Here is a 14,468-nt window from a genome sequence, read left to right as displayed (position 1 = left end):
TGGGTTATTTAAATTCATAGCAATCATCAATTCATCATTCTATATATATCTACGAATCTACCCAAGCTGTATATAAAACCCCACCACATAATTCCATGTCTAGCTTTCTTAGATTGTTACTTTAATTTGTTTTTTGTACATGACATGATTAAATGAAGTTTAGTCATCATTGCGACAATATGATGTTAGTATGTTACACACTTACACTCAAGCAATGAGACTGTTGTTGTAATAACAATGATTAATTGCTTATAAGAGCATCAATAAACAAATCCTTTCATTTAATTTCTCTCGATCTTAAGCACAAGGGTAACAAGCTAAGGAAGAACGAACTAATTTAATTCTTAAATCCAACCCTAGCTTTTAACCCATTTTTTTAAAAAATAAATAATGATTACATTTCAATAAATGCAATGAGAAATTAAACTACGTATATATAGCTTAAAGCTTACTAATATAAATCAATCAGACGATAAAAATAAGTCACGACATATAGTATACAAAACAACACATTCAATTCACATATGTGAAGGGGCGCGACCTCTCCATCTTTATTCGCATGGTCTCTCCATTACCATTATACATGCATATTACGCATCAAGGGTATATTTGCTTCAAATTGTAGAAACTCTGGATTTATTTGGAGAGACCTCTCCATGTGACTAGTGCAACCTCTCCGTGTTGGAGAGACCTATCCATGGTGACAAAGAAGTTATTATTGCCTCAAAGTGTAACATCTTTTGTAGGAACCTTATAGAAGAGGCCTCTCTAGCTAAATGATTGGCGCAACCTTTCCACCATTTAGGAGAGGCCTCTTTAAAACTTCTAGAACTTATGCCTCAATTATGTCCGATCAAGGCATAATGTCTCCACCTCTTAGAGAGGCCGCTCCTCGGCTTCTTTTCTTACACCATTCAATTTAATTAACTATCCTCAAAGCCTTATATATATACACACTTGTTCAAATAAGCCTTATGATTTAATATTTGTGTAGTGCCAAATGTTATGATTAATTGATTTGGTTCACTCATTTATTTCCTTAATTTAACACCACTATTATACCCTCACAATATACTTGTATGCACTTGATGTGGATGATGATATTTAGTTTAAAAACTCTTATCCTTGAGGAAAATATGAATATTTTAGAAGAGTGAGTATACATCAAGGATCGATGATTTATGAGAGGAAAAGCCCTTGCATCTATATACAAGTAATTTGTAAAAAAATTGTGTATTTTTATTTAGATAAAAGGAGTTGCTACATTCATTAATGCGCAATGACCAGGCTTAGGTTATTTTCTATAACTTTAAAAGAGTTAAGTTCTCATCGTTTTAATAGAGAATATATGTTGAATATTTTCTTACAAGGTTATAATTTACTACTGTATTTGAGTAAAATAATAAAGTACTATCTTTACATATCTTATTATATTTCATCTCATTAACCTATATAAAGATGAATTCAGCTATAATTATTGCAACACTCATTCCTAAGAAAATGAGAAATCTCAATCAGTTAGTATTCAACAAATAAATCACCAAGATGAGTTTAGGATTGCAACAATTATAAATAAAAGAAAATCTGAACACAATAGCAGATAATGATGGATCATAATTTCTACTATGAAGGCTAGTCGTTGCTTTGCCAAATCTCACCCATAACTTGCAAGCTCTTAAAAGAAAGCTCATTAAACTTAAATCGACTTTTTTTTATCAACTTTGTTTGACTAAACTTATTTTATCTTTTAAACTTTTTATAAATCAAACTTAGCAAATATAAATTGAAATATAGACTAGATTATTCGTGACCTCATACCTTTTTCTTTATTTTTTATTATTTTTTTAGGAAAACGAAAAGCAGCAATATTATGCTATTCAGGGCAACCACGAGTATCCCATCTTGCTACAAGGTGGACGATCGTGTTACCTACCCTTCTGACATGAGATGAAATAAAAGCATTAAAACACTAGATAACATGCTAATATCATCATAAATTAACCAAATCAGCGAGCAACCTCTATAACCGTTTTTGATTGCTGAACACACAGAAGAAGAATCACCTTTTAGCCAGACCTGCGACACACCCAAGCGCCTAGCCACCAAGAGCCCAAAACGCATAGCTGCTGCCTCAGCACACTCTACCTCCCACATACCCTTCGTGACCTCATACCTATGTTAACTAAACTTTTTTTTTTTTTTTTCAAACATGTCAACTAAGTGCTTGTTCTCTTCAGCTTATTTTTAGTTCAGCTCAGTTCAATCCAGTTTAGCTCCAATTACTTCATTTCAACTCAGTTTAGTCAATCAGAATAGGCCCTAAATTGATGAATACATTTCCGAGTATTGAAGTCCTCTGAACATTAACGCCAAATCCTAAATTTGAAAAACAGTTGCCCTTCGTTCTCATCAGTCATCATAACGTAAGCCAGACAACAAATCTCAACCATAATTCATTCCACTCCCAAATTCGTTAAGCTCTCCTCACTTTTTCTCGCGCTCTTTTTCTGCAATCCCAAACTTTAGGGTTAGGGTTCTTCAAAAAATAAAAAATCCTTCAATTTCCCCCTAAATTCCTCATTTCCTCGTTCAAAATCCTCAAAAATTTCACCACACAAACAATGAGAACCAATTGTTGTCACAAATTACTGGCATTTAATTTGAAATTCCTCAATTTCTTGCAATTTTTCGTCGGATTTTCGACCGTAATCTACTCCGCTTACTTGCTAAATCAGTGGCAAAATCAAGCTCCGGTTGGTCCTTCGCCTCCGCCTTCAGCTCTGCCGCCGAATTATCTTCCTTCTTTTTACAACAATGGAGGATCGCTCGAAGTTGCTGATCAGATTGAATCTTTTGATTTTGCTGTAAAATTAGTTTCGGGGTCCGAAATCGATTTGGATTCGCACTTGCATTTCATTCAGCTTCCTGCACCATGGTATAATTTTCTCAAAACCTCAGTAATTTGGCATTTTAATTGTTTTGTTATTGCTGAATTTTTACGATTTTGTCTATTGTTAATTTATTATATGATTGTTATTAGAAGATTTTTTAATTGTTCTTGTTAGATTTGTCGACAATTTATGAAATGTTAGTAAGATACGATTTATGCGCGTGGATGTTTGAATTGATTCCATTTTCTATCTAATAATGCATTTAGATTATATGAGGAAATGTGGAACTGCTGGAAGTTTTCTTTCTTTTCTTGATTAGTGTTAAGCTCATCAATGTGCTAAGCTTTGTTGTCATAATGAATGCGAGTATCCCAAAAAATATGAAGCTAGAATTTTCGCAATTTACCACAATGGAAGTAATGCATCAACTCTAGTATCCCGAAATTTATAACCCGAAGAATTTCTGGCCAAGAAAACAGTAAAAACTTTAACTAGTAAGAGTTTTTTCTGATGGGAAAGGCTAAAGTATCCTTTCTATATATGTGTTCCTTCTATCTGTGTTCAATAGTCATGTTCTAAGCTGTGGAGTAGGTATATTGCTGTGTTCTTTCATTCATTAATTAGTTTATGATAAGTGGCCAAATGCTTGATATCATTCAACTATAGGCTCTACGATTGGGTGATCGGATTGTACTAGAAGGGAAGGTGGGAGTAGGACAATGCAAAGCGTCAGTGCTTCTGCCTACGCCTATTGTAAATTGGCCTACCATATCTGGTGCATGTATATCAGTCTATCTTGTTAGGAACGACAGAAAGAGCACTTCCATTTGTATTGATAATGAACCAACTTAATTGCAGCACTAATAAATTGCTTATCAAGTTCTGGCAAGTTTAGAAATAATGGGTCGACATTGAATTTCTGCCATTGCCAAGCGGATTTGCTGGAAATTGTGAGATGGGATGTAGGAAACAAGAGAAACATTCTTGTCAGCTGATTTATTAAGTATGAAAATTTTCTCTATGATGGCCGACTTGGCTGTAGAAATTATGTCATTTACATCTTAAAAGATTAATTTCCCTCTTCTGAATATTGAGGGTATATAGCAGTGCTACCAAGGGTATCTATGTACACAGACTAACCTTCAGACTTATATAATCAAATGCCATATACCTCACTTCTGCCTGGTTGGCTGTTAGTAACTCTAGGGGTTGGGAGTTTTGCTTTAGGGTTTTCTCAGTACCTCAACTTTGCAAACTCTGTAAGGGAACCAAAGTTACCTCAGTATGGATTTCATATTCTTTCAATATTTATAATGTCCTTACTTTAATGCTGTTCTTTTTCCATTAAAATAGATTTGTAGTTGTATTCCTCTGTTTTGCTCTGCATTGTTCTTGATTTGAATTTTCTGCTTATTGTATGATAAATATATCTTCCTTGTTTGCCAAAGCCACTTTAATGGACAATCTTTTGTAATCAAACAATGACAGAAATTTGTCGGTTGAAGCTAGAGCAATTTTTTCGAGCAGTAGTGTACAATCATTACTTTATTAGTAATCATCTTTCTTTATCATAAGTTTATACCTTTCATTTGAGATAATTATTCTACTCAAATGTGTCATTACTGGTTAATTACATGAAATTGTATTCCCTGAATTGATAAAGAAGCCACAGTGGTTGAGCAACGTATGGGTTTCATCGGGCTTTTTTTTTTTTTTTTTTTTTTTGGCAGGTTCATATACTTTTTAATGGTGGTTGGTGTTTTACTATGCTGCATGTCTTGCATTGGTCACATTGCAGCTGAAGGATTTAATGGATGTTGCCTCTGCTTTGTATCCTTGGACAAATGTAAATAATCTGATGCCTACTTATAGCAAATGGTGAATTGTTTTGTAGCAGGCATAAGTCAAACATTTTATGTATATAATATGTTTTAGATTCTTCAATGCTACTATATGTCGATGCACTCTAATGGCATGTGATACTCATTACTGCCTTGAACATCTCTCTGCTGTTTGATACAGGGTATAATTTAGACGATATAGTGAAAAGCAAATAGAATAGGTGTTTGTCCGGTAGTTATGTGAGATTTCCTTAACATTTAAATTCCTCAGTACATGTTCCTTTCAATTTTGCTAATATTACTTGAAGCAGCTGCTGTGGTTTTTATTGCAATTGATCAACATTGGGACAAGGTTAGTTCATTTAACACAATTAAATAACCAGTGACACCTGTATGATGCATATATTAAAGGTCTTTTTTGTTTGGGTCTATACTCATAGCATATTTACTTGTCTTTCTTTGTTGTTCAGGATCTTCCATATGATCCAACTGGGGAGCTTGAGAAGCTTAAATCTTTTGTAAAAGAGAATATTGATATATGCAAGTGGCTTGGCCTAACTTTGCTCAGTGTCCAGGTATATCATTCTTTTGACAATTGGATCATAGTTCATTATCAATAATTCCACTACAAAAATATCCTGAAACTAGTTTTTTTTTAGTAGCTTCAACCCCTTGGTGACTGGTGCTGGTATCTGTTCTCCTCTAGTAATCATTCAGGATGCATAAAACACAAAATGAATGCTTTTAAATATTTTATCCTTTTTTTTTTTTTTTTTTTTTTTTTTTTTTTTTGTTGGGTTCAAGTGTGTTGTGCATAATTTTCTTGTATAAGGTAGAAGTTTTTCAAACTATGTCTTGCTGTGACTAATATGGAAGAGAAAGATATGAACATCTTTTGATTTATTTTTCTCTCTTCCAAACAATATTATGTCCAATGTCGAGCAAAAGTAGATTATTGCACAGTTGTAGCCTTGTAGGGGAGGAAAGTATTGTCTCTATAGTTTACACTGATTTTATTGATGAGGATGTGTTATTTCTTGAACAGAAGTTAAGACCAAAAGTTATAAGTGTCTCTAACGAGAACTCGATTATAATATGAGGTTGCATCTAAGACATGCTCCCCTGATAGCAATAAGATTTCTTTATGAGGCTTAATTATTCAGCATAACACAACCTAAACTTGTATTTGTGGCTTTTGAATTGGATAAGTTGGATAACTTGTATATACTCTTCAAATAAAATTTGCTTTTGGAAGGAGGTTGAATAAGCATGGAATAGTGAGAGCACCTTTGAGAAGTGAAGTTGGTTGATGAGTTGATGTACAAGTTGTGAACAATCAAGAAAGGAACACAAATGTGATTCCTTGTCAAACAAACTTGTTGAAAATGGGGGCATGATAATGGAAAGTGGTGAAGTTCAACTGTCACGTTCCGGGAGTTTGGAGCCCGAAACGTGCGGCGCGCTCTAGCCTTTTGGCGGTAAGAACACTAGCCTTGAGCGGAAGAGGGGCTTGTGAGCACAAAGCAACACAAGCGGGCAATTAAATCAAAGGAGCACTCACGTCTATTTAGGCGACGGAGTGCGGGTGGTCGGGGCTTGTGACGGCCGATACTTCAAGGCGAGCACAAGCAGGTCCAAACCACGAGTTCTTAGTGCATCAAGTTGGTTTGGAGGGGAGCTATTATGCAAGTAAGACACAATATCTATAAAGGTCTAACAACAGACATGCATAAAAGCAAGGCAACACTTATTTTGGTTAAGAGTTGTTGATAGACCAGAATTTAGGATGGTGCGTATATATTGCATTGACAAGAGTTTAAATCTTCAGAGTTCATATTTTGAGCTCTATAATTTTGTGGTACTGTTCATCACATATGCTAACAGCCCATGCTGCCATGCATGCAATTGTGAGTCAGAACTGCCTACTTGTACAGATGAGGATTAATTCTCATAATGGAATTATTGTATTCTTTGCTCTTGTGAGTTGTACTACCTACCTGTAGAACAAGCATATATTATAATATGGGACACTTCAATGAGTTCAATCATCTGGATAGCTGTTCTAAAGCACTGGATAATTAAAGATATTGACAAAGAATATTCAGAATAAAGTTTTATGTTATGGTTTAGAGGGTAAACAATGCATTTACTATGAGATAGACTATTGTAGTGTAGAGCTTAAACTATACACTGTTTGTTATTAAGACATTTGTCAAAGGAATGCAAGAGTAGTCCAACAATCAAGATGGAAGTTATGGCACGCTAAGGATGAGCCAGTGTTGCAGAAAGAGGCTTGAGTTGGAAATATAATATGGTAGTTCTGCAAACATGAAACTCCAAGGGCTTTTGGAATTGTAATATCTTTTCATTATCGGTATACTGAAAAGTGAATGAAAGCTTCTGTTCCGTGGTTGTGAGGTGTCCAAGTTATATTGTCTGAATTGAGGTAGAAAACCACCAAAAATCTTGAAGAATTTGAGGATGGTTTTTTTTTGTCAATGTTGTGCATTCAATATGTTGAATAGGTTTGGATACTGGAATGCTGAGGACATGCAATGAAGAAAAAATGGCCCAAGCACTCTGTGTTTTCTTAAATACTCTTGCTATGTACTGCACATTGAAGTAGTAAAATAATACACAAAATGTTTCTTCTGGGCCCCTGGCAGCATTCAATGATGAAAACTTCTTTGAGATGTGCTTTCTCTGCTACTGTAGTTGATTTCTTTTTCTTACATCTTTCCCCCCTTTGAAATAATAACCATTGTAAAATTCCTCGATATTAATAGCCTTGTGCTTTGGAATTATGGAATTTATCATAAATATACTTTTTTGTATTGTTCTCCTCAGCTTGCAATTATGTGCAATGATACTGCCTCAATGCATGTTGGACCTGTCCCATGTTGTATTTATGCATCTCTTCTTAATTGGTCCTGCTGCATCATGTAACTGTAGACTTTATGTGGTAGTTTTTTTTTTTTTATTTGTTCTCATTTGTGTCTTGTAGATTTTGATAATTGTCATGTATACAATGATCCTTACTTTCCACCTTTCACCCACTAGAAAGTGGTCTCTTTTCACATATACAAAGTTGTTAACTATACATACTGCATATGTACTAGAAACTAGCTTTTGCATGATTTTATACAGTTTTGTGCTACTGGGGGTTTCAGATTGAAAAAAAATGTTCCGTCTTCACATGTTTTTATACATTAGTGATAATATAGAATCAAGCAGTATATTGACTGCTTATAGGAAATCATTTGAGATTCACATTGAAGGAAAGGGTATAAGTGTATATGAAGGCTATCCAATGAATGGTAGTACTATAAAATTGATGTACATTAAAACCTTTTTCTGTTTGAAATTTACCACTTCTAATTTTAAACAAGTACCAGTGAAAAGTTTTCACAAAATTTGCAGACTGTACGCAGGACACTGAAGAAATTACAGAGGGAGTAATCATTTAGGAAGGATAGGAAATACAACTGAAATTTTACATGAAGGGAAAGAGAAATGTTACTGTCATTATATATTTCCTAGCCAATAGTCAAGATGTGAATAATTCAAGAATCATGTAATGATGGCATTACACACCTCATGATTGTTGACATTTATGTATCTTTCTAGTGTGCATATTTGTACCAAGGCGGCAATCTAAAAACCATTTGAGTTATATGATGGTAATCATTTTTTGGGATCAAAAAAATCATAATAGATTTCAAACCTTAGCAAGGAGTATTGAACTGTACATTTCTTGTCTTACTGTTGCTATCTGTATTATGTCATAACATCATGAACAGACTTGTGCAGCTGAATACAAATGGAATTACTACTCTCTCTGTCCCTAATAAGTTTGTTAGTTCCCTTTTGCACTTTCTTTAAGAACAGTAAGTATTATGATATAGAAAGAAAAAACAGGGTTGATTTGAGGTAGAGATAAAAGGGGAAAAGATTATTTTAGTTAAACCATTTGCTTATAACATATGTAGTGTGCGCTAGCTGAAAAGGGAGGGGATGAGCCTCGTGTATAGCTGTATTGGCTCACTGCTTTGAAACCATTTTCCAAAACAGAGTTTTTTTTTGGGTACAGTCCAATACAGTAATTTGTAGTTTATTTTGGGACGTCCTGCATAGAATGATACTTGGTTTTTATATGATGTTGATATCTTTTGGGACTTAACTGCAATTGTACCATTTGGCTTTCAAGCTTTCAGTTCTCTGACCGTGTTTAGTCCATTTATTATTTTACTTAGGCATTGTCGGTCCTGTTATCTTTGGTCCTACGAGCTATGATTCATACTCCAAGAGAAGACTCTGATCTTGAGGATGGTAATGCTGCTGGAAGAGGTAGAATAAGGGAGCCACTGCTTTACTCTCAATCAAATCAATCGTCCTTGAAGGGTGAAGGAAGGGGAACTTTTTCTGACATGTGGACGACCCGGATAAGACAGAAGGTACTTGCTTTAAAGGAAGCTATGAATTTTTTGCATTAATGATACTTTTTTGTTTTTCTTCTGGAATTCTTATTTTCCTGAGTCTTGACAGGCTGAGATTCTGAAGTGATAGGCTGTTGGGAGTTTACCTTTTATAATTTTTGCTGAAGTGGAATAACACATGTTTTGATGCTTCTTGATTAGTGCTATTGAATTTGCTAAATATGAGAAATGGAGATACCAATTTTTTATCGAAATGATTTCAGACTAAATATATGCTGGATATGAGGAATGGAGTTTAATTATGCTTTATATAGAAAATTTTGATTAATAACTGCCCTGTTTGATACCATGTTCATCAAAGTGACCAAATATATATCTCATTTAAATGTGATTAGGATTCCCACGACAAAATATATCCCGAGATTATTAATCACATACATAACTTAGTAATGCTTGAAGAATTGGCACCCCCGGGCATGAAGTTTTCTCCTGTCCCTGGCTTACCTGTCCTTTAAACCCTTTTCCTAACTGGCTAACTCCCTTCACATAACAATTATTATGTTTGCTAATATTCACAACTAGCCATAATGCCATATTGTACTGAACTGTGGCAATGTTTCTAGAATTTTTCATGAACATCTTTCTAAATGGAAATATTGTTTAGATACAACTAGTACCTGTTGTGTTTAGAGATGAAATCAGTATACTTGGAATATCTTTTCTTGTTTTTCATTCCATTATTCTTGTTTTGCTTCAAGCATATAGATTCTTGAATAAGCATGTTGTAGTAACTGTGGTAGTTGTTACTACTCTTGTGTATCAACTATTCATACTTATATTGTGGCGCGATGTCTTTCCAAATTATTTTATTTGGAATTGTATTCAATGTGCACTGCCAATGGATCATGGTGTCCCTGCATCTAAATTTTGGAGTATACTAACTAAGATCCATTTTTTTACTGTGCTGCAGTATGGACTGAACAATGAATCATCCCAAAACCAGTCTCTGAATGCATCATCTAGTGCACACTCCTAATTCTCAATAAGGCAAGTATCATCCTGAAGAAAAGAAAAGTAAGTGATAATTATCATGTTCGAGCAGAGCTAATTGACCTCTGTGTACAGTTATCCAATAACCTTCATTTTTTCTTGTGATTCCTGGAAATAGCCTTCGGCCTGTTGTGATATAAATCTAATCAAGCGGTGTTCTATTCCCCATTTTTGAAGTTACTGAACGGCGTAAGTAGTTCTGTGTGAAGTTTTGGAATTTTAGAAAAAAATTCATTTTTTAGGTACTGCAAATTGTCAGGAGAAAACTGGGAGAAAAGACTTGCAATTTTGCAGCTGTATTTTGTTGTACGCACACTCATGAACTCTAGGAAAGTCATTTATTCATGGGTCATTCATTGTTTGCCTTATTTAGGCAATCCTGTTAACTCCTTTTCATGTCCTTAATCAATCAACTACGCAGAAGTTTTTTTTATGAGACTACGCAGAAATTTTTGCTGGAGGTTGTACTCTGGTAAGCAGTCTCATTCTGAACATCTGGAATCACTCAAATGTACTTTGTGAACACCATTATAACAGACTGTTTTATTACTTCATTTATATCCATACAACTACCGATCAGCCACCATCCCCTCTTCCCCCCTGATGGCTAAATATATAATCAAGCGATTTCTACTGTATGCAGGGTGTACGAAAGAATAAATACTACTCTCTGATTAAGCTTGTAATGTATCTGCTTATTACTACTGAATATTGTTTACTTGTCAAATAGATGGAGATGCAGAGTAAAAACTTCAGAACTAATTCGAATAACAGTCTGGTTGTAAATCTTGCAATTACAGTTGGTTAATTTCACGAGTCAGTTTCGTTCTTTGCCTGATAAAGAGCAACCTCTATGAAGTTATTAATTACCTGCAAATTCTAGTTAAGGTTTTATTAAAGTAGTTGATATAATTGTGCATGTTTAGCTTAAGAAGCAGGATTTGCATACATCTCTTTCAGACAGCTGGGTTAGCCCATCGAAACGATATCGTTCCCAGAACAAAATAGGCCCACAGAAGTCACTGTACTGCAAGTCTGTAACCCCTCGTACATTCATTTTGCACCTGCAATTTTGTCCTGCTTTTTTTCCTTCTTTAATTCTAGATCCCTTATAGTTCTTCTGGGACCATAATTTGGAAGAGTGGCTATTACATTGAAGAGGCTCAAAATGTTACTCGGTGAGTTGATTCGTGTGCACGTCTTGCTTATATTGATGTATCAGGATTAGTTCGATGGTTAGGCTGTTGTGTATTCAGAAAATTAGAAGTATCGAAATCATACTCGTAGAGTCATAGACTCGTAGTATCGCATGATCATCCCCTCTTATGATGAATATGTGGAGAACTCCTAAGCACAATCAAGATCAAAGCAAAAGTGGTAATTACATAAACATCAAGGTCATCCCTCCTTTACTGTCATGCTTTTTACCGTCCTATACACATCAAAGTTTACTTACATAGTAGGATTACGAAATTAGGGATGCTTAATTATGGGAATAAAATCATAAAAAGTTTAAATGTTTACTGTGAATGAACTTCTATGCCAAGTAATAATTACGTAAATTGTTTCTTAGTTAAAGAATTACTCTTTGTTCTGGCATTTCTTAAACACAAACTTTTAAAAAATCGGGTGTACAATAATTATTTTACATCTATTATAAAGTTCTCTCAAAGTGATCAAAAGTTACCCTTGAGATGAATAAAAATTACTCAAATATGTATAAAAGTAACTCAATTCAAATAAAAATAATTTACGATTTATTGTTAAAGAAACACATTTTAAATGACTAAAATTCAATTATTAGTGATTGAAAGTAATTTTATTACCCTTCTAAAAATTTCCTTGTTCTATTTTAAAATAAAAATAAATAAATAAAATATTAGGTTTAAAGTTACCCATAAAAGAGCAAAAAAAATACCTTAAATTGGCTTAAAGTTACTCTTATATTATATCACTCGATATTAGTGTAAACCGGATGTATACAAAAGTTTTTGTTTATGATGTTCCTATTTATTTATATAAATACTAAAAAGCAACATAATAAATGAATGTATGAGGCGGTAATTAGAAATATCTATGGAGAACATACCTAAATGGAAACTGGTAAAATCATTTGAGATTGTAGGTAGTAGACCAATTAATCAACAATGAACGTAGGGAGTAGACCACCAATAATCATCACCACAACACATACAGGCACGAAACACATCGTCTACCATTTACTTATACTTTGGTACCTCTTAGCAATAATAATGTGATTTTTATATGCTCATTTTGCATAAGAATGTTTCTATTTCGTGCAAGAATCATTTTCTTTAATTTTACTATTTCTCCAGTGTGGACCCGAAATTAATCATTATCGGATATTTAAAAATGGAAAATCAAATTAATTAATAATCATCGATAATTTTTTTTTTTTTTTTTGAAACATACACATTGATAATTCTCTTACCATTTAATAATTTTTATTTTATTATTATTTTTTTTTAATTTTTTGGTTTTAATGTAGGCCCTCTAGATTAACTAGCAAAATTCCAAACAAAGTAATTAAAAAAAAAATACAATTAACTAATGTGCCTATATGTATTAATGGAATTTTTTTTTTTTTTTTATAAGAATATGTATTAATGGATTTGGTAGTTTCTTGTAAAAAGGCAACACTTTAGGACCAAGTTTTAAAAGGCAAATACTCAATAAGTCATTATAAATATTTTTTTAAAATGGTGGGGTTTGCTTAGATTACAAGACTTTAGCATAATCAAATAAATGGACAACAAAACAAATGTAATGACAACAAAATCGGTGATTTATAATTTTATTTTATTTTATTTTATTTTTTTTTTAAACCAATTTATAATTTCGTTTGGCATTACTGTGGTTTTCTGTTTTTTGGTTTTTTGTACTTTAAAAATATATGATATATGCCATATAATGAATCAAAAATTATTTAAACTTATTAAAATCATGATACTTTTGAAAACTAACAACAGAAAAATGAAAACACCTTTTTCTTGTTTCCTATTTTTGGTTTTTGGTTTTCAAAAAAACAGAAAACTGAAAACCAAAACTGATGCCAAACAAGCCGTAATTTAATTCAATTGTTTTTGTTACTCTTCTTGTCAGGCTTCTGGTAAAAAAAAAAAAATCACTCCGTAAATTCATATGAAGTTGGTTGCACGTTTGTTATTAAATATTACTCCATGAATTCTGGACTTGCTACTTAGGGCCTGTTCACATTTACTTAATTTCAGTTCAGTTCACTTCAGCTCCAATCAGTTCAGTTCAGTTCAACTCCTAATTTTCCTCTCTCATAAAATATTCAGTTAAGTTGAGTTCAGTTCCAATCAGTTCAGTTCAGTAAATATGAACAGGCCCTTAGTCTATCAACTAAATTTCTTAAATCCGTTGATAATGGGATAGCAAAAACAAAGGATTAAAGAAAAAAAAATGGCTTTAACTATGTTAGGGTTTTGTCAAAAAAAAAAAAAAAAAAAAAAAAAAAAAAAAAAAAAAAAACTATGTTAGGGTGAGTCTTGTCTTTTGATCATTTTAAAATAATTTTACTTTTGCTAATCTATATTAGACAAGGAGTTTTTAAATAATGCAAAGAAGATGTTAGATTTCATTTGTAAGATGTCATATGACTTTTTATTAACGAATTGATTATTTAAAAAAAATAAAAATTTACGAGTAGAAAATAACTTTACACCTATCTTACAATAATTATAACATACTTATCTTACTAATAATATTTATGGAGTGCACTTAAGTGCATAAAAACTATTTATTTGGGATAGATATAAGAGAACTAACTAGTAAATTCATATGACATTGGATGATTTTTGTAATTTTTATGGTTACACTGGTATTTTTTATGTACTATTATACATGCATATTATACTATAAGAGTACAGGTTGTCTTAGGAATCACATTTATAGGTAACAATGATACAATATTTGATGTACAATTTATATACTTATATATACCACTAGAAAAACATTTATAGTACTAAGGGCATAATTTCAGTTCAGTTTAGTTCAGCTTTAATCAGTTCAGTTCAGTTCAGTTCAACTCCTAATTTTCCTCTCTCATAAAATATTCATTTAAGCTCAGTTCAGTTTAGTTCAGTTCAGCTCCAATCAGTTCAATTCAGTTTCATATTTACAACTCATATATCATCCACCACTCTTCTGTCATATTCATGCTATTTACAAGGCAAGTAAACAGCTATGCGCAAAGAGTTCTACGA

The 14,468-nt window shown here is 33.0% G+C and overlaps 1 protein-coding gene across 1 annotated transcript; it reads left to right on the top strand.

Annotated features, from left to right (window-relative positions):
• Positions 1–2,376: 2,376 nt before the first annotated feature.
• Positions 2,377–11,944, top strand: LOC145616551 (tetraspanin-18-like). The gene is made up of 6 exons (XM_081671301.1): positions 2,377–2,935; positions 4,622–4,721; positions 5,004–5,084; positions 5,203–5,307; positions 8,986–9,186; positions 10,139–11,944. The coding sequence occupies exons 1-6, from the start codon at positions 2,622–2,624 to the stop codon at positions 10,202–10,204; spliced, it is 867 nt and encodes a 288-aa protein (XP_081527427.1). The 5' UTR covers positions 2,377–2,621; the 3' UTR covers positions 10,205–11,944.
• The last annotated feature ends 2,524 nt before the right edge of the window (positions 11,945–14,468 follow it).

The sequence above is a fragment of the Chenopodium album genome, chromosome 3, assembly GCF_948465745.1.
Source record: "Chenopodium album chromosome 3, dcCheAlbu1.1, whole genome shotgun sequence".
NCBI classification, from domain to species: domain Eukaryota; kingdom Viridiplantae; phylum Streptophyta; class Magnoliopsida; order Caryophyllales; family Amaranthaceae; genus Chenopodium; species Chenopodium album.
Note: the sequence above shows the minus strand (reverse complement) of the source record. Positions and strands in the feature narration are given on the sequence as shown.

Excerpts from the sequence above, each read along its gene's own strand:
- LOC145616551 (XM_081671301.1), top strand. The coding sequence starts at position 2,622 with ATGAGAACCAATTGTTGTCACAAATTACTGGCATTTAATTTGAAATTC. Across the intron at positions 5,085-5,202 it reads TTGATCAACATTGGGACAAG|GATCTTCCATATGATCCAAC; the intron begins GTTAGTTCATTT and ends TTTGTTGTTCAG. Across the intron at positions 9,187-10,138 it reads CGACCCGGATAAGACAGAAG|TATGGACTGAACAATGAATC; the intron begins GTACTTGCTTTA and ends ACTGTGCTGCAG.